This window comes from Myiozetetes cayanensis, unplaced genomic scaffold (assembly GCF_022539395.1).
Source record: "Myiozetetes cayanensis isolate MyiCay16 unplaced genomic scaffold, myiCay2020 scf5-8, whole genome shotgun sequence".
In the NCBI taxonomy this organism is placed as follows: domain Eukaryota; kingdom Metazoa; phylum Chordata; class Aves; order Passeriformes; family Tyrannidae; genus Myiozetetes; species Myiozetetes cayanensis.
In genome coordinates this window covers 42046419-42072526 of record NW_026087742.1, presented here as the reverse complement: position 1 = coordinate 42072526, position 26108 = coordinate 42046419, and the positions used below count along the sequence as shown (strand labels likewise).

The window sequence follows — 26108 nt, the reverse complement described above, 5'->3', positions numbered from 1 at the left end:
GATGACAACCATGTGCCTGAGAGCGTTGTTCCAAGCGCTTCTTGAGCTCTGTCAGGCTTGGTGCTGTAACCACTTCCCTGGAGAGCCTGTTCCAGTGCCCAACCACCCCCTGTACCTCCGGTGGTTGGGCACTGGAACAAAATAAACCCCAGCAAACCTCCTGCTTTTGCGGGAAATGAAAGGAATAATTAACTTTTAAACACTAATGGCTTCTGAAATGCGGATGAGCTGCAAAATAAACTTCAGCAAACTTTCTGCTTACGCTGGAAACGAAACAGAAAGGAAAAATTGACTTTTTAAAGACTAATGGCTTCTGAAATGTGGACGAGCTGCAAAATGCTTCAACGAGAACTGTGGGAACATGGGTGTGTTGTAGGGCCTGGGCATCCAAGGGGAAGAAGTCAGTTCTCTCGTTCGTGCTTCGTGGTATTTCAATAGCCACCAATAACAACAACAGTCGAAAATTCCCGAGGTTGACTCCATCTATTTCTCTTACTACTTGCACGGTTTTCCAACCGCTGTGTGATGACCACGTTCACCCTCCCTATAAATGACACAGGGCAAGGAAGGCACACACAAAACAAACAGAGCAAAGCAGGGAGAGAGGTGCTGGCCGAGCACAGGGACGCCAGGGCACCGCAAACACTCCCCGGCAGCTCCGGCTCGGCCACACTCGCGGGGCCGCCCCCGCCGCATGAGCCACCCCTGAGCGCCCGCCGCCGGGGCCGCCGCCCCGCCCGACCCCGGGCCCGGGCCCCTCACCTCTGGGCAGCCGCCGCTCCCAGGGCACGGCACACGTGCGGCGCTGCGGGCGGACCTGGAAGCGGATGAGCGGCGGCAGCGGCGGGTTCCGGCGGAAGGGGCCGGGCGCGGCGCTGGCCGGCAGAGTTTCCGCGCCTTCGCCTGGGTGGCGGGGCGGTCTCAGCGCTCCGGGAGCTGCCCGCGCCCCGCGCCGCCGCGGGCCATGCTGCTGCCGTCCGACGTGGCCCGGCTGGTGCTGGGTGAGTGAGCCGGGCAGGGCGGGAGGGCGAGGCGCGGAGCCCCGGCCGCGCCGGGAGGGCTCTGCCGGGCATTGTCAGCCGCCCGCGGCGCGGCGGGAGACCGAGGCGGCTTCACCCTTGACCCTCGCTCGCGTCGCTTGGTCCCCCCCAGGCTGGGATCGTCCCTGCCGGGGCGTATCCCGGGCCCCGCGGTCCCCGGGCTGGCCTCTGCCGCCCTCCGGGCCGGGCTCTGTCGGAGAGCGAAGGCAGGTCGATCCTGAGGGGCAGTGGGGAGCCCGCCAGGCCGTGCCTGGAGCTCGGGGTTCTCAGCCAGTCCAAGCAAACCTCTCCGGTGCCCACCTGCAGACTGAGCTGGTGGGCGGCGTTTCAACAGTGCCTGATTACAGGAGGAATTCAAGGGTGACGCGAAATGCCGGGGGAGAAGGCTGCGTTACGAGTCAGATAGTTTTTCTTTCCCGCCCTGTTTCGCTCACCTGGTGAGGCTGCTCTGAGAATTCGGGCGTGATCACAGTCTGTGGAAGGCACAGTGTAAGTGTACTCAGGACATTGGCAGCAGTGAATTTTGAAAATGACTCTGGAGTATTTGTATGCTGCCAAAGGTAAAATCAAATGGATGGTAACCAGAAACGTGACTCACTGCTGTGACCTGCCCAGAAAAGGGGAGGGTTACCCATCTTCTTATTAATAAATCCCTTGGGGTGTATTGGAGTGAAAACGACAATGAATAATCGGTGTTTGAAAACATATATATGTACGGTTTATTTTAGAACAGTTTTGTTTCAAAGGTAAACAGGTGTGTTGCCATTTTGGGTGTTATCATCTATATCTATCATCTATGGAGATATGGCATACAGATAACCTTGAAGGAAAATGCATGCAGAAGAGGAAAAGACAGGATAAGGGTGGAAAAATGTATATAGTCACCACCCACGGTGTCCAGCAATGAAACTTGGTAGTTGCATCTTCCACGTCTATCAGTTGGAGTGGTGGTCTTGTTCCTTGGGGGGGAGGGAAGCCCACGCACCCAAAGAAGTTGGAAGAGTTGTTACACACTTCCAGCTCGAGTGGGAACGCCTTGTACCTCCCCAGGGCGGGGAGTTTTACCGTGGGTAGTGTCGCGGGACAGCCCAGGCTAGACACGCAGAGTTCATGTGAAGGGCATGGCAAAAACGGCTCTTCCCGCCTTTCAGGACTCGACCCCTCGAGCAGCACCGGCGGGGGGATGGGCCTCTTCCCAGCCTGCAAAAGTCCCCTGACGATCCTAGAATGTGTAAATCATTAACCGTTTCAGTCTCTGACACCCACCTATTTCGGTCCCCACACGTCAGTACCTGATGACACAGGTTACCAAGATTTCCTGGCAGTTCACCAGCATGGGATTCAGTTTTCAGTTGTCCACAGTTTTTTTGAATCCAAAACCATTAAGGCTGAATCTTTTCTTCATTGTTCTTCCAGCACAATTTATTTTTAAAAACTACCTGAAATATTTCTTGCTACTGTCTTGAGAAATAAGGCTGGTAAGAAATGCAATATTTTTATTATTGTGAACTAATTGAGGATTTTTAGAAATTCTGTGCATTGTAAAAGAAGATTAGAAATCATTCAGTGGAGATCTCTCACTGTACTTTTCCGTAACAAATTGGTTAAGTTGCAAATTTACGCGTAGAATGCTTATCCTGTGTGCTTACCAGAGAGGTGCAGCTCTAGTACACAATCTTGGCAACAGCATGTGTATGGAGGATGATCCATCAGACTGTCTTGTCTGTTGTGTCTGGCATGGAGCATGCATCGTGTCTAGAAAACCTCTGAGCAACCTAAGGTTGTAGAACAGGATATTCCGTGTAACTACTTCTGTTTTCTAATAGGGATTCCTCTTCTGTGAGGCATCTCTGAATTTGGGTGGATAAATAGGCTTCCCAGTGCAGCTCTTCTTCCATCTTTTCTTTTTTCCCCTGCCCCATCTGGACACCCCATCTACGTGCTTTAAAGGTTGATGAATGTTGGTTTAAGAAACAAAACTAAAATGGTAAGCTGGGCTCATGCACAGAAAAATGCATAAGAACATTTATCTTTTCCTAACTGAGAGAGTGAATGCATTCTATGAGCTAGACATTTCTTAAGGCAGAAAAAAATAATTATTTCTGTATGTGCAGAATATAGTGTATGTTTTGTGCTTTTAATTTGGTTTTGGTGACGTCAGGGATTGTGTACTCATATGTCATTATACAGTGTGTGTACAAGCAGCTCAGGTCAGTTGCACAGGAGATCTTAATTCAGGCATTTTTAAACTTAGGAATGCTTTGTTTAGCAGGAAATTGGTGTATGTGCAAAATGTGCCTGCACTCAAGCATTTGGTCATCCCATGTGATACTGTAGTAGTAGGTTCAAGAAAGAAAAATTGCAACTTTCAGATGAGTTTGATTGTAAGAGCAGCTGTACCAGCACAGATCAGAGCTTCACCTAGCCTGATACACTATCTTCCAGCCTGGCCAGACTAGGATATTATCGTGTTTTCCCCAAAATACACTTTCAGCTTCCAGCAGTTTGTGGCTTGAGATTTTCCTAGAAAAATGTATTTGTAAAGCCAAAATAGGACAGGTACCACTTATGTTTTCTGTCTGATAGGCCAGCTCATACATTGTAATTAAACTCATGGTGGTTATTCCCAAACTGTGTTTAACTTTGAAGTCTGCCTGCTTGTTGAAGACCTGAACAAGGGCTTGTGTGTCTGAAATACAACCTGTTTTCTTCAGCTGTACTCAGATCCGCAGGAAGGTATTTGTCTTCATGCAAACTTAGAGGCCACTTACAGGCATTCCTGAACTGAGGAGGACTATTTTGGGGGTCCATTGAAATAGATGTGCTGATGTGTATATACCTTGCATTTTATAAGTAGGCACATGTTTCACCGTTTCTTTAAAACATTGCATGTTCTGTTCTGCTACGAGCAAAAGAGAAGAACCATTTTCTTCTGTGGTTCTTTGTTCTAGAGACCTTCATTCAGATTTGTATGTTTCTATCTTTTAATGTTTAAGGTGTTTGAAGATTAAAGCAGGGTTAAAAAGTGTGATTAAAGCAGAACATATTTGATGAGGAATGGAATTTTGGAAAAGTAAACTTTTTTAGTATATTTCCTACTAGGGTAACTACTGAGTCTTAGGGTGTGTAGAGAGCACAAGTTGCAGCTAGTACATCTGTCCTAAATTAAAATTACTGTAAGTGTGGGGGGGAAACCCTTTTCTGTTATTCATTTTTGTACAATGCCAATTTTTTAAATAATTCTTATACTCTTGTTGCAGCACCTGCACAGGTTTTACCTATTTTGAAACAGTGGGATGTGCGGACAATTACTGTTATATAGCAATACACTTTATTAACAAAATATTGTATATTTCCATTTAAGTATCAAATTGGGTGGTTCAGCTCCTGTGAGAGTGAGTTCAAGAGTTAGTTGGCTCAGCCTTCTGAGCCAAGGACTTGTATGTTTTTGTCTGCACTAAAGATCAATCAAAACTTGTTCATATTGCCTCACTTTCAGTCTTTAATAGTTTGTAAATACAGTGTAATTCCAATATGTATTTTTTGTCTTTCTGGTTTTAACTGTTAAAGAAACATGTTTTAAGACATATGTTCCGTCAAAATAACTTCACTTTCCTTTTCTAACACACAAATTTTTACCTGATTATTTCAACACTGTGTGCAGCTTTGATACCTATTGAGCAGAAGTAATGAGCAAAATAGCAAAATTTTCTGTCTGATTTCTTGCAGGATACTTACAACAGGAAAACCTTCAAGCTACCTGTCATCAATTTATTTTGGAAAGCTCAGATTTGAAAGAATATGCAGAGCACTGCACAGAAGATGGGTTTATTCCAGCCTGCTTGCTGGTGAGTTTGTATTTGCAAAGCAGAAAGTTGTGTTATCTTGCATCCATCGAAAAGAATACTGGAGATTTCTCAGTGTAAAAATTAATTCTCAAATGCTGCTTAAAATGTTTGGTTAGGTCGTCCCCTCTGCTTTTTTAGGTAGTTTGGTTTTTTGGTTTCGTTGTCTTTTGGTTTCATTTGTTTTTTTATTCTGTTGTGATATTAGCAGTTACTTGGTTTCTAATATTTAATCTTACTAAGAAACATTTAAGTGTGAAATATGCAAATTGGTTTCAGCGTATTATGTTCATCCTGCATTACAGCCTTGAGGGCTGTTGTCGCAAGGGTTTTATTGATTTCTGGGCTGCTCTTGTAATTTACTGGAGATCACTTTCCTATTCTAGACACAGAAACCAGTAATGCTCCATTTCAGGTACATATTAAATATTTAGGTAAGGTACCTCAGATTTATCCAAGCCTACTAAATATTGCTGACAAAATCTGTGTTCCACTGCCTCTTTGTTCAGTATCATCTGCGTTGTCCGAGGTGAAGGGTGGAACTTGGGGTGTGCATAAACCCAGCGTGTAGCTGCATATGTAGATACTTGTATAGAGCTGGAGTGTGATTATATAATTTGCATTTTTAACATAAACAAAATGGGATTTTTAGTATGCTGTGTAAATTACAGGGTTTAGATACTGCTGTGTATGAACCTGCTGGTGTTTATATGTGCATCTGCTTCATGTTTTCTGCTTCATTCTTCTAATGTATCAGTTAATTTTGTGGTCTGGGAGTTTGTATTCAAAATCTGTGGAAGTCTTTTCTGAGATCCGAGGTGCACCTTCTTGATGCACCAATTCAAAACAAACCATTAAATTTATTTCATTTACAAGTGTTTAGTCCTCTGTACTGAGGGGGTAGGGAATCGAGAACCAAGCTGTGGCCAGCAAAAATTAGAGAACCCAAATATAAATAGATTATTAAAGCTTTTAATTATCATCCTTTTCTCAGTAGAAACATTTTTCCTTTATTCACAGAAAAGTGATGATATGATAGTGTCTAAGACCAAATTCTCACTGCAGCTCAAATACTTGCAGTAAAGGACTATGTTTGTCATACCTTGTAGAGTTCCCACTAGCAAACAAGACAGGATGGTACAGCAAGTGATAGTGGTAACCTTAAAATCTTAATTTTCCTTGTTTCACCTAAAATAACAGGACAAGTAAACATGATATGAGAGTTAATTCTATGTGACTGTTAAAAATTTTACTTTAGACAGAGATTCTCTTCACGTTTGCATCTTAATGCATGTTATGTTCCAGCATGGTGCATACTCATTACCCTGTTACAACTGTTCATCATCTAATTTTTATGGTTTTATTCCATAATAACAAAGATGAGTGGGGCTCACACAGCCCCAACTGCTTGACCAGTCTTGTGCATTGAGATTGAGCACTTTAGATTTTGTGTACATAATAGCATTTTGTTTCATTGATTGCTCTCTACGTGGTTTGAGACAACTCAGCACCAGCAGCATAAAGTACAGCTAACCCTTGTGTTGAGGGTTAGCATGGTGTGGTGTTCTAAAGAATTCCTCAAATATAATGTGGTTCAGCAAATGAAGTGTAAGTTATTAGTGAAGATTCTAAGATTGGTATTTTTTTTTTCAGTCGCTGTGTGGAAAAAACTTGACAACTATTCTTAATGAATATGTAGCCATGAAAACAAAAGGTAAGCCTTCAGAATGAGGTGTTCTTTTATTTTTCTTATTTATCTGTTGTGAACTCCTTGAGGAAGGGGTATATGGCCCCCATCTACGCTACAAGTTGAAGTCATATTACACAGACAACAGCCACTTAGGTCTGCATCTGGTGAACAAAAGTAATTGATTGTCTTAGTTTGCCTATGCCAGCATATATTTTCACTTCAAATTTGAGCAGAACTTCTGATGTAATAAAGCAGAAAGATATAAAAAATTGTCCAAAACGTATGGGTTTATGGTTGTAAAATGATACTGTTTATTGTTTATAAGTAGGAAAGGGAGGTGCTGGTCTCACCATGGTGACCAGTGATACAACATGAGGAAATGGAATGAAGCTGCATCAGGGGATGTTCAGATTGGACATTAGGAAAAGGTTTTTCACTGAGAGGGTGGTCAATCACTGGAACAGGCTGCCCAGGGAAGTGGTCACGGCACTGAGCCTGTCAGAGTTCAGGGAGTGTCTGGACAATGCATTTAGTCACATGCTTTAGTTTTAAGTAGTGCTATGAGAAGGAGGGAATTGGACTTAGTGATCCTTATGGATCCCTTTCGACCTGAGATATTCTGTGATTTTACAAAGTAATCAGGAGGAGTCCTATGCTTTGAAATATTTCTTATGTTGTTTTTAAAACTAGTTAAAATAATTTCAGAATTACTTAATATTTTCTATGAAAATTGGAGACAGAGGTAGAACATTCGCTTTTTTTAAAAGCAGTTGTCCAGTTTCTGCTTGTTGCCAAGTCTTACAGGTTTTTGATACGTGTTGTGTGATCAAATTTTAGTGGTGCTTGGTTCTTAGACTTGCAGTTTAGAGTGTCATAAACATTTCTGAACATTTTTTTCCTTTCATACGAGGTTTGATAGAAATGGGATCTAAGACCCAATCATACTTCTGTCAAATACTTTGTAATGGCACCTTGAAAAACTTAATAAATTGAACTTCTTGCTTACATCTTTTCATTTATACTTTTAATGTTCCATGCTTCGAAAAGACCAAATATTTTTACCTGTTTGGGTAACATCGTAAAATAACCATTACTTTTAAAGGCCTGTCTGCCAGGTTTCAATTTTCAAAGACACAAAAGTGACTTGAGAATATGAATTACATTTCCAGAAGCGAGTTGGGTTAGGTTAGCATGTGTTTGCTGAGTAGTCCACACCATGTGCAAATTCCGTTGAGAATTATAATAGTTAATGTATTTTCCTCAGTTTCATCTAGGCTTCTAAAACTAAGAACTGTATCTGTATCACTCAAAGTTCTCAAATTAGGAGTTATGGCTCTCTAATGAATAGAATATTAAGAAGATGAGTAGACACATAAAGTTAGATGATGTCTAAAACACTCAATAATTATTTTGCCTGTGATTTTACTTTTTTCTCAACAGGTTGGAGTTTTACACATCTTAATTTTTTTTTTTTGTGGTTCGTTTTAGAAACAACAAATGAAGTTCCTGCAATGATGTCATCTCTGTGGAAAAAATTAGACTATACACTTTCTCAGATCAGGTAATGTAGTTTTGAAACCAAGAAAGTAAAATTCCACTCTAGGAGCGAGTCCCCATGCTGATCAACTCACCTTATCATTGTATGAGAATGGTTTGGCTCTCTGTTGCTTCTGAGAAATGGTGAAAAAGATGGGTAGGTGAGAGTTGACAGCTGAGTTGACATTTCAGGATTTTAAGGCGGGGCTGGGAGATAAGGAGGGCATTAGTGTGAGTGTGTGGCCTTCCTGTAGTAAAACAATATACTATGGCTCGTTTAGAATCTGATACCTTTGTGATTACTTCATCAAAAATATGACAGTAGGTTTCATTTAAAGAATCTGTTACCACTGTCTGAAAGAATAAAAATAGTAATCAGTTGATGGAAGCTTTCTGAAGGAACATGTGGTTGGGACCGGAGTGACGTTAACCATGTGATGGAACTGTCACACTGTGTGAGTCTGTTGTGCTCCATTAATTTATGTCCCTTGCTTTATTTTTTAGGAGCATGCAGAGTTCAGATTTTAGATTTTCTTCTAATCAAAGGAGTAAGTAACTGATTCAATTCCATGGGATCAAGAGGTTTGATGTTAAAATTATCTGTTTTGACAAAAAATGGGGAACTGCTGCAGCAATCAGTAATGCATCCTTGCTCTTAAAATCTTGAAAAATCTCTTATGCAGTGTTTCTTTCAGCATATCTGTTGTCTTCAGTGTAGTCTGTGGATTACTGTAATGATCAAGAAAGGAAAATAAGAAAAGCTGAGCTTTTTGCAAGAGGCTTAAATTCTCTATGTGGCATTTTCTCTGCAGAAAACTTACTAAAAGTTTACATAGTTAAAAAGTTTAAAAGCTGCTGCTTTAGTCCTGAAGCTGTTCTCCTTATTTGTGGTTCATAGAGGAATTGAAAATACAACCAGTCCAGTTATGACGCAGTTTGATTTCTTTAGAAGGGGAATATAAAAACATATTACACTGCTGAAGCGCTTTTTATGCACACAAACATATATCTAATCAAAATATGAAAATATACTTGTTCTGTTTTTCATTCCAGAAGCATGAACTCTGAACAAGGAAAAGTTATTTTACTTAAAAATAAATTTTTCTCCCTGTAGTATTTCTACTGAGTAACCTATATAGGAAAAGAGAATGTGAGATATATAGAATGATTGTTCTTGGATGTGAAATTCACTGAATTAACTGTGCTTGTTGTTTGAATCTGTCAGATTTAGTCTGTTAAAAAAATGCAGATTTACACTGGTTTAACTATTTCAGTTAAGGTCAATTAGATGAGTGACACATTATGTAATAAAGTCTAATTTTGGTGTGATTTATTCCTGTAAATATTTAGGCAGGGGTACAAGCATGGTTACAGTGCCAGTGTAAATCGACTGTACTTCTTGAATTATTTTGTCTCAGACCTGTAACACATAAGACAATGGTTGGTGTTGCTTACTATGTGAGTGTCATTATTTAGTTGTTGAGGCACAAAAACATTTCTATGGAGCACCCTTAATTAGGTCTTGGAATATCAGCAACCCTTTTAAACTCCTGTATCATATTTTCATCTTGTCTTTATTTCCAGTACGTACAAGAAGTGGAATTGTAGAAATGAAAAGACAGAGAATGCTTCAGCAGTCCGCTCCTGCAAACTCAGGATTGCTGTCAGTAGCCCATCAGTCAGGACCACAGAATTCCTCTTCTGTTATATCTCCTCAAGTAGTTCCTAGGCCAGCAGTAAATCAAAGCATGCTGCCACAGACAAGGCCGAATACACTCTTTGTGAGCCAGTCGCAAACGCAAGAAAAGATCAACAGTAAGTTGCACACTTTTTTCTGTGAAAAATCTATGGCTATAGATGGAAGTCTTCTAAAACCAGGGCTAATTATCTTCCGCCAAAAAGTTTCAGAAAATTTATGCTTTGTTCCCCTAGCTCTCCAGGCTGGTTCAGGGGATTAAAATAAAAGGAGTGCCCAAAAGAGAAATAGCGCTTACATACTTGCTTGCTAATGCCAGTTCAGAGATCAGAAGTGTGTTAATGTGGGAGTATTCTGTCCTGTGTTCTCACCTTTACCCAAAACACTTGCTTTGGCAGATAGGGATGATCCACATCAAGTGGATATTTATTTCAGGATATGTTTAAAAGGAATGATCCTCATTTTCATGGTAGTACCAAATTATTATGTATGAATTCCCAGGAATTGATTGAAACATAACAAATAATGTTATTTTTCCCTTTATAAAGCAGGAGGTTTCATACACATTCAAGTTCCAACATCACAAGAACGGAAGCTTCATTCAAACTTACTTTCTCCAGGAAGGCGAAAAAGGTAAACATGAGTGTGGTTTTGGTTTGGTTTGGCTTGTTTTTAAAGATTGTTTAGAAATTGTGCAGTGTTCTAACCTCTAGTGTAAATTTTTTTAAATGGTGGGGTGTTTCACATTTAGAAGCCACTGAGGGTAGCCAGGATGTGATGTTCCACAAAGGAAAGGAAATTCAAGGAGCTTAACATTAGACTGATAGGAGGCTACTTGTATAGAGTCAATCTTGACATTATTCCAGTATTAGACATAGGCAAATAATCTTGGCACTGAGACTTAGTATTCTTTCCAAAATATCCTTTTCAATTATAAAAATTCTTACTATTGATAAAAATGTGCATTTAATATTGCAAAACTATTGGCTTCAGTAAATTCATGTCAGCAAAAAAAATCATATTTGCTCTAGAAGTGGTGTGGAAAACTGTTCTTACACTAGTTTTGCATTTTTTTATTCTCTAATTCCAATATTCTTTTTTTTTTTTTTAAATGAGTTGACTGGTCTCTTGGTGCTCCATTTATTGTCTTTGACTAAATCCCAGTCTGTTTTTCCAGACCCTTACCAATTCATACCTTTCCCAAGTCTTCTATTCCTGATTGACTTTTTTTGTATGTAAGTGATTGTAGTGCTACTGCTGATTGATGTTTTCAGAAGAGCCTACGCTGTGATCTCATATAAAAACATCACATTTCCTATTCATCATCTAAATTCTTTCGCAGCCTAACGTTTGTTTTCTTCTTTGAGAACAGCTGCTCCTTGAGAGGTCTTTGTTTTCAGTGGTAATGCCCAAATCTTTTTTTTGAGTGCCAGTTAATTAGGACCTGTACCACCACTTAAGGTAACATGCAGTGGAAAGGGGGGAAGTACTGAATAGTGGAATTCAGTTTGCCATTGTGCTGTTTACCTACAGTTATTTGTTTGTAACTTCTGTGAAGTCAGACATAATAGATGAATATGATATCATGAAACAGGTGTCAGCTTTTATTGTATTTTCAATATGTAGTTAATTTTCTGTTGACTAAATCTGTTGTTTGCTAAGAAGGAATAGAAACACTTGATTTACTGACCATTGGATCTATTGTTTGCAATGTTCTCATAAAATACATCATAAATTTCCTGCAATGTTTCAGTGAATCTCAAAAGAGGAAAAGCGTTGGAACATCTGGACCTCTTTCAGCAACTAGAGGTTCTCAAGACTCTGACGAAGCAGTAACAGAAAAAGAAAGTGAACCCCTTGAAGAATTAATTGATGGTAACTTCCCAGTGAGTATATAGTTATGGAAAGTATTTACATTTAAGAAGTAAATTCAAACTGAAGAGAAGTAGTCTTTTACATGTTCATGTTGGGTATTATAGAAGTTACCTTTAGAAGATAAACGTGTTGGTTTGTATTTGGAACTAGCTCTTCTGTGTATTAATCTCATAAGGTTGTCATGGCTACGTAGTGTTTTGTTTTTCTTGATTTGTTAGCTTTACTAAGATAACTGTAGGCTGTTGGAATACAGTAATTCTTCAGAGAATGGAAACCAGAAGGCACAACAAGCCTTGCTGTACTTTAGGAGAGTAGAAGTACAGGAATGTTTTGTGATGATTTTCGCAGCAATGTCATTTAGTCACAGATTGGCTGTCTCTCTTTTATAAAAGTCTTCTCTGATTGATTTTTTAATTGTTTTTTACCAGTAAGTTGGAAATTCATGCTCCTTTTCTGGTGATGATAAAAATAGAAACCTGACTGCTTTAAAACTCTTTTCCAGCAACTGGTTATTGAAAATGCCAGAGAAAAAATTTTAAGCAACAAATCTCTTCAGGAGAAGCTCGCTGAAAACATTAACAAAATCCTGGGCAGGTGAGAAAAGGAACCTCTAAACTTTATTGTATTCTTAGTTCAAGATTAATTTGTGAGGTCTGAACTAATGACTAATGTGTTGCAGTGATGGCAGTGTTGCTCAGGCCCCTAAACAGACAGACAGCGGTCCCACAGAACAGGAGACTTCGATTGATGAAATCCTTGGACTTCAGGTGGGTGTAGATTGCCCTGTTTGCACTATTTTTTTAAGACCACGCATGTGAGAATGATCAGTTATGGGAGCTATGCTGAACCTCTGTCTGATACCTTGTTATCTGTCTCTGTTTGCCAACACACCTAAGCCCACCCGATGGCTTCACAGCTGCCCCTGCATAGGCATGAGCTCTTACCTTGTGTGGTGCTGGGCAGGTTCGAGGAGCTGAGCTGGCAGGACACTAGTGTTCTGCAGGAGCTGATTTTGTGCCAGTTTAGCGCTCTGAATTCACTCCCAGTGCCCGTACAAGGCAGCATAAGCACGCAGCAGGGTCAAAAGCCAAGGGAACGGGATTGCTTCTGCCGGTAATTAGCTGTTAACATTGCACTCAGACTGGATTTAAGTACGCTGTCCCACAGTCACCAGCTGCCTGCTTGTCACTGAATCTTTGATGCCAGTAATTGGCTGTCAGCTTCTGACTGGGGATCTAATCAGTAGCCTTATAAAAAGAAAAAGGAATTTAAAGTATCTTGTGGTCTCCAGAGATGTTTGGTTGATCTGATCTGATTTTCTGATTTCCTCTAAGATAAGCATGGATCTAGTATAGCAAGAGAAATTGGTTTTGGAGCCTAAATAATGATGCTTTTTCTTCAAATTTAGTATCTTCTTGCTCTTGGAGGAAATGTATGTTCTCCTTCTACAGCCTAAGCAGTTGTAGTGTTCTGCCTTCATCTTCCTGCAAGCCTCAAGCTGGCAATTACAGAATTAAAAAGGACTCTCAATGAGTGATATTACAATCTTCACAGCTCTCATGAGAAGGACAGGAGAGTAGAGGCAGTTGCCCATTTATGAAGTAGAGGTGTCCTGTTTTTAAAAGCTATTCTTCTGTTGCCTGGTGACTTTAGGTCAATTGTTGTCAAAGTGCAGAGCTGAAAAGGTGTATTTCTTTTTTCTGAGCAGAACTAAACCAGAGCAGTTTCTTGGTTTACTTAGACAAAATAATCAAGCATATCACATGGGACATCCACCCTTTACAACCACCGTATCAAAGGCTGTAGAGTGCTTAGGGGATCTTCAGGAAGTCAGGAGGAACCTTGTATTTGAACTCTTGAGTAGGTACTGAGTTCCCCACTCATTCCTGGGCTGCTACTGAACAAGTCAGCTTGAAACAGGAATCTTAGAGCATTGTCCCATGTAGCTGTGCTTTCCAACTGCCCTCCAAAGAAAAGTAGTTGGAAGTAATATTATAGAACATGTAATGGGTAAATAAAATTAAACTTCCTTTTGCTTAGTGTTGGATTCTAGATACATTCAAACCCAAGAAATTAGGGTTAATTTGGGGATATTTTTTTTTTTACCAGTGTTTGGCTCATACAGACTCACAGTATCCATAGCATAAGCTTCCAGTGTAGCCTGAGATTTTGTCCTTCTTGTTGGTCAGTGCTAGATTGTTATGTGGAGAAAACTCCAATATGCATGTGCAGAGTGTAGTGTCTGATGAGAGATGTTTGGATTATGGGGAACCTTGTTTCTTAAACTTCAATCTCTAATATATTTTAACAGATGTGCAATTTGTGGCAGAAATATTCCTGGCATTAGTCTTTATGAAGTAATAGAACTAAAAACAATCTGAAAAGAAAACTATTCTTGTCTGTTTTTCTTTTAAAGTTATGAAAGTAATTGTCTGACAGTTCTGTATATCTTGTGTTTCCTCAGGGTGAAATTCATATGTCAGAAGAGGCTATACAGGACATTCTAGAACAGACAGAATCAGATCCAGCTTTTCAGGCTCTCTTTGACTGGTTTGATTATGGTAGGGTACATCATGCTCAATTGTACTGTTACTGTGAAGCATCATGAATGATGAGTGTTCCCAAGTATTGTTTGACAAAGCAGAGTAATTCAACAGGCCTCTTTTGCAAGAGAAATGGACTGTGTGGCATCGGTGTCCCTGAATTCAGAATTAGATTGTTTGATATATTTATACATGACTATAAAGTACAGCATTTTCCTATGGCTGAAATTTTGGGTTTGCGTTGGCTCAGTGGTTGTTTTTATTGCTGTTATTTTAGACTCTGCTGGTCTATAGGAGGATGGTTTATATTTGTGCTGTTGTAAAATTTTTCTGCTTGTCTGATCAGGGATATGCTTCACATTAACTATAAGGAGATTTTTATGCTATAATTCATATAAAATGTAATAATCATGCTTGTGTGTAAAATGACATATTTAACTGTTTTTCCTGCTTTATTTTGAAAATAGGAAAGAGCAAGGTAAACAAGAACTTACCTGCTGGTATTTCTGGTCGGAGTGGAGTAGAAAATGAAATCCTGGTGGGTGAGGATAGCCTGGCAACATTTGAAAGTTCTTTAGGAACAGAAGAAAGTAGCAGATGTAGGTTTTTTGTTTTTTCTTTGAGATTTCTTCTAGTGTGTTCACTTTTCATTATGAAAATATGTTCAAACAATTTGTACATTTCAGAATATTTCTCTTCTTCACCGGTAATATCCAATCTGACATTTACACTGCATAAATGTACAGTTACACCTACAGACATGTTCATTGCAGGAACGTACATTTACACATAACAGACACCTGGTCTATTAGAAAGTTTCAGTCTGTTAAATTTAACAGTAGTCCCATCAGTGTACTTAAAAGTTGTACTTGGTAAGCTCCTAAATGCAACCAGACTATTGGCAAATCTGTTTTCTCATTCAGAACAGAAATATTTTGCAGTATTCATTGTGGAACACATAAAGTTTTACATCTTACCATATTAATCTTTTATCTCTATTCTCTATTCTCTATTGTATTGGTTAATTTATACACGAAACCAGTCCTACTCTGGACAACAGGTATGTTTAGTCTGTCTACACCATTCCTGACAATAGTCCATCAGCAGCAGATATTTAGTGAAAGTATATGAGAAATAGAGCCAAGAGGTCTTTATCATGAAATGGGTTTTGTGCTTTTGGAAATCTGATTTAGTGACCTGAGCTGTTTGCATGTTATTTGTGCACTTTTAATTATTAATGTACAAACTGATTTTCCAGATTATCAAGTGTATGTAACTATATAGATTTTCCACTCAACTTGATAGTAAGGATGAGTAGCATCATTCCCACATAGTTTGATGCTAAACAGTTTTCCATTGAACTGATAAGTTCAAAACGCTGTAAGAGGCTCATCTGTTCTAATATGGAACTAGTTTATTCTCTGTTTTACAGGTGATAATTCTAGAGAACCACTATCCTGTAAAGAAATTCAGTTAGGAGAAGCAGCATGTGCCTTGAAGACCAGCGTTAATGATGATGATGTGGCTAAGAAAAATACAACCAATGAACAGCTGCATGGCAATTGTAGACCAAGGAAGCAGACTGAAGTACTTACAACTATTACCCCTGAACATATTGGAGATCTTGAAATCGCTTTTGACTCTGTGCCTGGTTTGACTGAACCTGACAAGAGACAGAGTTCTGACAGCAAATGTAATGAACGCTGCACAGACACTTATGTTACAAAAGAGTCCTCTGCATTAGTATCTGAAAGTGAGAGCACCATGGAAATTGAAAAAGGCCCACCAAGTCATAATTCTCAAAGTAGTCCTAGTTTAGAATATGTTCATTCTGGTAGGCCAGAGGTTTCTTTGATTTCATTGGCAGAGGATACTACAGCCAGTGAAAACAAAACTCATTCTCCAAGTAAATGTCAGTTATCACCAGATACATCACTGTCTGAAAAAACACTTTCTGTAAGTCCTTCTGATGGGAGCCCTGGCCACAGTGTACCACTGAGAAAAAGCAATTCGCCCATTTCTAGCCCATCAGCAGATACAGGAAAAGAACAGACTGTAACAAATGATACATCTGCCCTACCTGGTGTCGTACAGGAGAACTCTGGTCACCATTCTGGCCATGAGGGCCAGGGCATAGAGTCAGACTGTGCTGCAGGGTCTGCAGGGGAGATTTCGGATCTTGACAAAGCGGAGTTGCAGCTGGAAGTTGTTGATACATCTAACAAAACTTATTCAAATGATCAGCATGCACTTGATAAGCCTTGTAAGAAAGATTTTAACCTCCCTTCAGGACTGTCAAGCTCAGAGGGTACACAAGGGGAAATGCAAGAACCTTCCTCTTCTACAAAAGTAGATGCCGATAATTTATATTTCTCTCCTGGTGGTAATGCATGTTCAGAAATTTCTGTAGTATCCACTGAAAATAATCTTACTACCTCTGAAATATGCCCCTCTCCTCTCCCAGAAACTGCATCCTCAACAGATGAGTCAGGTACTGAAGCCAAAAGTATAAGCAATGTATCTTCTAGTAGTCAACCAATGGATGTTGATCCTTCTAATATTATGTCCCTCAAGATCATCATCAGCGATGATCCATTTATTTCATCAGACACGGAGTTAAATAATGCTGTTTCCAGCATCACAGGAGAAAATCTGCCTACTATAATACTGTCATCTCCAGCCAAATCCCCAACCAAAACTGCAGGCCTGTCCAAATGTCTAACTTCAGAAGACACAGAAAAAAATGTGGATTCAGCTGCCTTGACAGATCAGAATCTTCTTGTGCTTAGACCTAAAGATCCTGTGGTCACCTCAGTTAACACTCAGAATGAAGACTGCACTGGCTTTTCAGTTGCAGGTTCAACTCACCTTTCTAACGAAGGGAGCCTTATACAGTTGATGCCAGCAACAAGCACAGCTTTTGGGAATTCGAGTAACCTTTATATAGCCACCTGTATGACTGATCCAGCAACCTTGGGCACAGCTGTAACACCATCAAATGTAGTTGTATTGCCTGGCAATTCTATGCCACTTGCTTCCCAAGCTCCAGCTGTACAACAGTTACAAACTCCTCCTAGATCCAGTAATACGTTTCCAGCAAACCAGGCTGTCTCCCCAAACTTCCCGCAAGGTAATCTCATTATTAGAAAATTACTGAAAATGTGGGTTTTATATGGTGCTTTTGTTTTGGCTAAATAAAACAGGTTTTTGTTTTGACAGGGTTCCTGTTATAAATGGAATGCTACTTGTTATAAGTATCCATACTTAGATTAGATAGCTGGGTGGATGTAGCTTGCCCTTCCCAAATTAATTCCTTGGGTTTGTGTCATTTTTCAAAATCCTTGTCTGCATTAGAAGTACATTTAGGTAAATATGAAAGTATAAAATTATTTCTTTCCATGATATAAAATCTGATACAAGCATTTTTATTACTACAGCAGTAAAAATTCTGAGTGCTTTTTAGAATGTTATAACCAACTATAAATCAGCTGTAATCAACACATTTAGATTTCTTTCCAAAGCTAAAAACTTGCTGCAGTTATCCTTGAGTTTCAGTGTGTAGTCATTTTGTTGTGGTCAGAGGGCAATGCAACAGTATGTGCAACATCTTAAGATCAGCCTTTTCTGTCACTAGAATTTCTTTGTGCAGTTATTACCTTAACTGTTTTTTCAGATAGAGAGAAAGAGTTTTCTTCACTTTTGAAAATTTTCTTCCACTGTTCAATGAATGTGCGGTGATAATTTCCCTGTATTATTATTCTTGTCTGCCTGGCAGCCAAATGAGCTGTTTGATGTCGCTTTTACTGGTTTTTATACATTACTTTGAATTACAGTTTAAGCCTTAAGATAGGTTTATTGTGCTTTAAACCTAATTTTGAACTATTTCTTAAAAAGAAAAAGAGGCTTTGGAAATAACACTGGTAGTTGTCCTGTTTTCTGGTAATGCTGTATAGCAAGGACAGGGAATTTTTTGTAAAAAAACAGACCTTTTCTTGCCACAGGTTTGACCATGCATAATTTTAATGAGTCCTATCTTGAAGCTTTTCTTTTCACTGAAGTACTTTTAGTTTCTGTACGATTTTAACACTTTTATATTTTTATAGGTTCTGCCATTATAATTGCTTCTCCAGTGCAACCAGTTTTGCAAGGAATGGTGGGAATGATACCTCTCTCGGTAGTAGGACAAAATGGAAATACGTTCTCAGCACCTGCCTGCCAGGTAGCACATCACAAATAAAGATTTTCAGAATTAAAGCAGAAGTGATAAGAAGTCTTTCGGTTAACTGTAATAGAATATTTTGATCCTTTCAAGGTTCTGCATATGCCTGTGGCTAATCCAGTGTGCAACGGAACTGTCCCAAAACTTCCCATCCCTCCCAAATCACAGAAGATTCCTGGAGCAAGAAACAAGACTAATACAGGTACCCACCATGCATTCTTGAGAAGGGCAGAAGAAAAGTGGGATGGTTCTAAAGGCATGTGTCCCAGTTTAAATGAGACAAGGGTCTTTTGCTGAGGATGGATTAGGATGAAAAGACCCAAACTTCTCTTTCCAAGCAATTATAAATCCAAAATTAAGAGGCTTCGATTGAAGGAAAACAAATTATGGAAAAGGGAAAATAACAGCCCTTTATTAAAGGTATGTGTGTATTAACAGGAACACGAAAAAAAACCAAGTAAAATAACTAAGTAATACTCCTATACCCACCAATAATCCCCTTCAAGAACAAAACCGATAAACCGGCAAAAGGAAAATAGTTCAATTTCTTGCACCCTTTGGTGCTGTTCCAACCACAGTCAGCAGGGGGCGCCGTCGGGTCACTGGAGATGCAAAATTTGTAGTGTCCTGTACCATTCACCAGGTGGCGCTGTTGGGCCACTGAAGGTGTAAAAAACTTGTAGTGTCCTATTGTAGTCACCAGGTGGCGCTGTTGGATCACTGGAGGAGTAGAACTTGTAATGTCCAGTGCCCGTCACCAGGCGGCGCTGTTGGATCCTTGGCTGCCGCCAGGTGGGGGGGGGAAAGAAGGGGAAGGAAAAACAACAGCAATAAAACAGAAAGTTCTCCCAATGGAAGAAAACTCACAAACTTCAGCTGATTAGGGTCTGTTGTAAGCAGGGCCTGCAGCCAGCCACAGCTGAACCAAGAGCAGCAGCCAGAACTCCCCTCCGACAGGAAAGAGACAAAGGAACCCGGCAGTGTCTGCAGCCCGCAGCAGGCTCTCCTCCTGGCCTAGCGAGAGACTCCCCTCTCCCCCCAGCCTCCACCCCCTTCCAGTCACACACCAGCCAACTCCCCCTCTTTGTTGTCAAGGAAACAAATCTCGGCCATTGGTGGGCTCGGGCCGATTCTTTTGTTCAACTAATGGCCCATATACAGAGCACACACACACGGCAGGGGGAAAGAAAAATTCCTTGCTAAAAATCCGAACTATGACAGCATGTCATTTCTGAGTAATAAAGTTTTATAAATACCACTGCTTCTTTGCCAGGCAACTGCTGGGATGGCTTTGAGAGAGGCCTGTACCTGCAGTTAGTGACTGTATTTTGCCTATGTATTACCTAGGTGTAGACAGCAAGCTTTTCTACACTTAGTTGGAGACCTTTGGTAACCTGCTGATCTGTAAACTTTAAAGTTACAAAAAAAATTGCAGAGTTTTGATTATTGCTGGCTTTTCTTTACTGGTTGGTTCTCTGTCAGGTGAAATGATGTTGTACTAACTGTGAAATTATTTACTTGGAATACTGTAGTTCATTAATACTTCATCTGTTGTTTCAGGAAAACTGGTTCCAAGTGTAGCTGAGCCCTTGAACCATACGAATTCTCGAACACAGAGGTCAGTAGTGTTAGGTATTGAAACTTGCTTTCTTTTTCCTGCCATGAATTTCTTCGTTCCATATTGGTGGAGAAGAGAGCAGCTTTTTTTAACAGTGGCATAAGCAGTACGCCCTTTCCTCCTGCCTGTCTGCCAGGAGTATTGATACAGATGTCTGCTTGTACTGGTGCAGCCTGTGCTAGGATTTTCCTGTTACTGTTCCTGTGTTAATTTTGTATGGCTTTGTGTTTATTTTCTCCTGTGTCACTTGTTGAATAAAAACTGTTTGGGTGGAGTCTAGCATAGGAGAAATTGCCTTTTACATTTACTGGGAGATTTAAATGACTGTTCTTTTCAGATGAGTGGTAACCCATGGTTTTATAGTGTAGTCTCATTGCCTTAACCGTTCTCTGACTCAAATCCAGTAGTTTGTTAAGATTGGATTCTGCATCTGTGTTTCAGCTGTGTGGATTAGAACACTGCTTGGTCATTTAAAAAGTGAAAATTCAAAGATGGCAAGGACAACAGCATGCTATCTTTATACTGATAAACATAACTTAATTGCTGATTGGAGTGGGTACTAATTTACCGTTGGGCAAGGGAGAGAAGCAAGCAAGGCTTCAGTAATGACTTCTTATCGTTAATGGACTTCAGAAACAAAAGAATGTTGGAATGAGCAAAAGAGTGTAGGAGGAGATAAGTTCAGTTTAAATATTAGAGGTGAAATGTTCTTTTATTGTAAAAATAAGACATACCAAAAAAAAAATCTACCTATTCAGAACTCAGTTAAAATGTTGAAAAAGTGGAGGAAAACAGAGACAATAAAGTCAACTTATTAAAAAACCTCAACCATATACCAAGGTGTACAGCACATAGGCATGCAAAAAGCAATTTTTTTTAAAAAGCCACAGAAGCAAGATTTTGGATACTATCACTTCGATAATTCAAGTTTCCATTAACTTTAACTGATCTCTAGACATACGTTTTGCATAGCAAAGAGAGGAAAATGTTCTCTGTAAGGAGATGAAGTTTCCCATTTCTACTCTCCACCCTCTGTTTCATCTCGTATTTCATGGAGCTAAAACAAACTGCTACCATCCATACCTTGTTTACCATCCCAAAGGTGCCGAAGATGGCATCCCAAAATTAATTTGACTTTTCCTCTTAGGAGGCATAAAGGCTAATCTGCATGGGGAGAGTCTCACTAGCATAGATGAGTGATGCAGAAGCTTCTCGTGAAAACGCAGCCTAAGCCAGGCAGAGGGCACAGACACAGCAGTGGCATGAGCTGACAGAGCAGAAGCATTTTTCTTTTTTGACATTGCTACTGCAGTGGTGGCTTTTCCACTTGAATGTGGTTGGCTGTCAGGTGGAGACCAAGCCCCAGGGAGTTTGTATATTGTTGTCCACTGGAAAAACTTCCCACTGGAAGTTTTTTGTCTTGCTCTGTGTCCCGTCACCCACAGGAAATACATAGGGGAGAGTACAAGGCACGCACATGGTGACATTGCCCAGAATATTCTGGCAGCCTCTTAGCAATTTCAGCTCCAAGGACTTCCAGAGCCTTAAGTAATATTCTGGGATGGACTGTACTATCATAAATGCGCCCAGCTTCTTTTTGAAGTCAACTACCAGCATCTACAAATACCTCAAGGTAAAAGAGTTTCCAAGCTAAGTTATATGCTTAGTTACATGCAGTGTCCAGACCTACTTGCTGTATTTTGAACTCAATACTAGTTTTACTCAATGCCCCCCCCATTTTTCAACTGAAAGATGCAGAAAATAGTTTCCCTTTGGAGAGCTGTTTTCATAGAGCTTGATTGCATTTTGCCTCAGTCCTGTCTTTCCAGACTGAAGAGCTCCAGTCTATGTCATTGTTCCTTGTACAGACTCTGTTTCATACCTTTTTGTCAAGAAAGCTCTCTCAACTGAGCTCTCTGCAGTTGTCATCCCTTTCTCTTGGTCTTTGCCTGTTGATAAAATACTTATATTTAGAATGGACAGAGATTTAAATGTGTTTTGAGGAGTGGGTGGGGCTTTCCAGCCAGTGAAATGAACTTGCCTAGTAAGAATAAGTGTGTTGATGAAGTGTTTTCATCTCAATTTTCAGGACTGGAAATTGGGACAAGCTTACCAGTGTGGAAGTAGGAAGGAAAGTGGAGGAGAACTTACCTGTTGCACCAGTAGAGAGTACAAGCTCAAATTCAAGACAGAGTGAGAGTCACAGGAGAGTGCTTTGTTTTGATAACCTCCTACCCACTCCAGGAGGAAACACCCAAATTCAGACTGCTAAGAGTTCATCCCAAAAAGAAAGAAATGAAAATATTTTATTTGCTGTTGACTCTGCATCCTCCTCTGCTAAGGCACAGGTGCCAAAGAGAGAGAAGGATAAAATGTTGCCCAGAATTCTATGTAAGCCAGAAGTTGGTAGCAACAGAAGCACATCTGCAAAGGAGCTGCAGCCCGAGCGGAAGGTGGCAACTGCAGGAATGTCACTGGATCCCTTCCATAAGACTACAGCAAACAAAGAGAATGAATTACGAAGGGATACTGACGAAAAGCAGAAGAACCAGGATGCTGCCAAACTCTTGAATGGTCAACAGAGTGTTGGCTTATGGAATGAGAAGACAGTTGCTTCGGTGCAGGAGCTGAACAAAAAGCAGGGGTCGCTGTCCAATGGGAATGGAAATAGCAAATCTTCAGGCCCTGTTTCTTTGTCCTCGAAGGAGCCAAAACGAGAACCAGCTAAAGTTTCCAACCAAGGCATTTGCCTGTCAAGTCCGTTCAGTAAACAGTGTGTGGAAATGTTGCAAGACATTCAGTGGCAAAGCCCAGCTGGTAAAACGGTTGAAAACGGAGAGCTGCCAGTGCCCCGTACGCCGTCTGGAGTTGGGGACAGGCACGCGGATGATACCACAGACAGCGTACGGACACCGACCTGCCGGCGCTTCAACGAGGACAGCACGACCCCCAGAATCATGGTACCCCCTGCCACGCCAGACCTGCCTGCCTGCAGCCCTGCCAGCGAAACAGGCAGTGAGAACAGCGTCAGTATGGCAGCCCACACGCTCATGATCCTGTCGCGGGCGGCCATCGCGAGGACTAGCACTGCCACCCCCCTGAAGGACAACACTCACCAGTTCAGGTCTTTAAGGAGCACGGTAAAGAAAAGGAAACTAGAGGACTTGAATGAAGGTGAGAGAAATTCTCGATCTGCAAATAGGAAAGACCTTCAGAGCTCTCCAACACCATCAAAAAAGAAGAAAATAAAGGCAAGTGCAAGCATTTACCTTTTTTAAATTTAAAATCTAAATATTTATTAGGTATCTATCTATGTATTATTTGTAATGGAATGGTTCAGAGATGCTAGTGCAAATCCCTGACAACCTATTTATATTTGTCAGTTTTTCTAACTTTGCCTCTCTGAACTAAGTTTTCTTAAGACTTAATCTTCAAATGCACACAGGTAATTCCTGCTGACACTCTAAATACATAACTGTGGAAATTACATTATTTCTCCTAAAACATAAATGAGTTTCTAAATTCTAACTTCAAACTACATTCTAAGGAATGTAAGGAATTAGGCCAAACTCAAAGTAGGCCTTACTAGAATTCAGGCTGTTCTTACATCCTCATTAATCACCATGAGTAGTAATTCCTGTTTTGTGTATTCCCAATCTCTGTAGTGTGGAGCACTGTGCCTTCACTGTAAGCATTTAAAGGGAAAATTGCAGAAGTGAAAGACACAAAAAGGTGATGGATGTAAACAGCCAAAAAGGGGGCACAGTGTAACTTTGTAATTCCCCATGCCTAGTTCCAGCATATTCCTGAAATACTGTGTCTGGACCTGGCCCCGAGGGGCTGTGCCAGGCTCAGCTGGGGTGGGCTCCTGCTGAAGCTGAGCTCAGCCACTCCTGTCCCGATTGTGCCATTGGTGCCCGATCAGGGTAGGAGCGCTGTGGTGCCTGAGCTCCGGGTGAGCTTTGTGCAGGCACCTCTGCCAGGGAGATGGAAGGATGAGGAGGAAAGGAGTGCTTACGGGCTCATCGGTGCCCCCTGGGTTTTCTTAAGTGTTTAACACAGCTCTTACTCTCTCCTACAGAAAAAGAAGCTGCCCAATTCTTTTCCAGCAGGAATGGATGTGGACAAGTTCTTGTTGTCTTTGCATTATGATGAATGAACAAAAAGAGGTTGAACTGGGACCGTCTGAAGCTCGGTGGAGCGATGCTGAGGTTTTGCATGGGAATAGAAGTTAACTCTAAAGGGCGAGTTGCACTTTGAGTGCACTGAAGTTTCACTTTATAGCAAAGTTTTGCTGTTTCTGAAGCAGGTTGCTAAGTGTAAATATCATTGAGTTGGTATATGTTTATTTTTGAAAAAAGCACTTGCCTAATTATAGAGCCATTTAACTTGCAAAACTGTAAATTTGTGTAAATGAAATGTAAGAAAGGTTGTACATTTCACGTTACACCACGTTGTCTGTGTTCTGCTGCTTTCTCTACTTACACCTATGACCCGCTCAGCGAGTCTGTGAAGAGGTGGTGCATTTGAAGGCGGTTTTTTATCATTCACCGTTCAAAGACACGGGCAGCTACCTTGGCCACTTCCCATTGTCTTGTTGAATCCAAAAGGGACTTAAATCTTCAGATCTAAGTGGCTTGTACTAACACTCTCTTCTCTCACAGCTGTCAAACCCACGTTGCAAGGCTTTGAATGAGTTAACAAAAATACCAGTATCTGAACATACGGCAAATAAAACCTCAAAAAGCATTTCTCATCTGATGAAGCTTTTCCCAGCCAGTCCTTCAGACAAGAACTTTAATTTGGATAGGCCTCATCTGTTTACAGTATTTGCTGCATAGGATGCAATTTGAATGCAAAAGCTGTTTGCAAACAATGTATTTTTGTGTGGGGTTACACCCCAGTATGAATACTTAAACTGGAGCGACAGCAGACGTGAATGACAGTGTGTTCTGTTGCAAAAGTCAATTCTTTTACCTGTCATTTGTACTGCTGAGAAGTTTTTTACTATCTATCTCTTACATTTTTAGACAGACATGAAAGAGGGGTGCAGGAGAAGCTCAGCCTGCATTTTACTATATAACTAGCATGGGTTGCTCCAAAATGGCAGAATTTTCTCTACTGGTTACTGGTATTTCTTCCTTTGTTCTCAAATTGTTGAGGTATTAAAAAATGCAAGTTTTGTTGTAAGAGTTCTGTACAGCAACAGGGCGATGTTTCAGATAGAATACAAGGATTCCTAAGGAACCAATATTATGCAGTAGATGTTTATATTAAACCCATCCAATAACTAAATACTGCATAGCATTTACAGCTTGAATAAATATTTTTGTTTTAATAAAAATTTGTGTGTCTTGCTTAATGTTTTTTTAAGTCCATGAAGCGGCTTTGCAGATATTGTGTAGAAAAGTCATGTTGATCAGTCATTTTTGAAGACAAAGAGTCGAGTATTAAACACTTAATTCTAATAGCAATTGTCAGAGGGGCTAGGGCAGGCAAGTAAAAAATTGTCATAAGCATAAAATGCTTAATAGTATTGACAAGTGATAGGTGATATTTTAAAATAATTTGCTCTTTATCTGAGACCTAATGTAGCTCTTCCATGGGACAGCTACTACCCCCCATAATGTTTCTTCTTCAGTTCAGGTGATCTGGAAATACTCAAGACATGAATTATCAGTTCACTTTGAAGGGATCTTCAGTTCCAAGCTGCTGTCACACAGCAAATAATTTTTAGGAGAATAGGTGGCGGAGCAGGAATGAATGTTAGTTTTCTTAGATTGTAGTGTTTAAAGCCCACTCTTCATTTACTACCTCTACAAGTGCATTCCTTCCCAGAAAAAAACAGGTCCCAGTACAGACCAGTCCAACTATCTGTGGAGAAAAATATTAGGACAATTAATGGGTGGAGATTAGTTCCTGTTAAAAGTACTGTCAGATTTGCATTTGAGCTGGGTTCAAGGTCCACAACAGTAGAAAACCCACCTTTGATTAATTTTTTTTTTTCATGCAAATCACTTAGTGATTTTAGAATCACTTAGAGTTA

At 40.4% G+C, this 26108-nt stretch overlaps 1 protein-coding gene across 2 annotated transcripts; it reads left to right on the top strand.

Moving 5' to 3' along the window:
* Positions 1-872: 872 nt before the first annotated feature.
* Positions 873-25406, top strand: LOC126649337 (protein NPAT). Of its 2 annotated transcripts, none has more exons than XM_050333394.1 (18): positions 873-1001; positions 4770-4888; positions 6539-6599; positions 8064-8136; positions 8616-8659; positions 9696-9926; positions 10359-10440; positions 11561-11693; positions 12185-12276; positions 12362-12449; positions 14147-14243; positions 14693-14824; positions 15658-17355; positions 18329-18444; positions 18538-18646; positions 20005-20062; positions 22152-23313; positions 24144-25406. In XM_050333394.1, exons 1-18 carry the CDS (start codon positions 965-967, stop codon positions 24219-24221), a joined length of 4410 nt encoding a protein of 1469 aa, XP_050189351.1. In that variant the 5' UTR covers positions 873-964; the 3' UTR covers positions 24222-25406. The 2 variants fall into 2 exon arrangements, with proteins under 2 accessions (XP_050189351.1, XP_050189350.1); XM_050333393.1 differs by having other exon boundaries at positions 10356-10440.
* Positions 25407-26108: the final 702 nt, after the last annotated feature.

Bases quoted from the DNA above. Each gene is read 5' to 3' on its own strand.
- LOC126649337 (XM_050333393.1), top strand. From the start codon at position 965: ATGCTGCTGCCGTCCGACGTGGCCCGGCTGGTGCTGG. The intron at 10,441-11,560 runs GTAAACATGAGT...GCAATGTTTCAG, and splicing joins TCTCCAGGAAGGCGAAAAAG to TGAATCTCAAAAGAGGAAAA. The intron at 12,450-14,146 runs GTGGGTGTAGAT...GTGTTTCCTCAG, and splicing joins ATGAAATCCTTGGACTTCAG to GGTGAAATTCATATGTCAGA.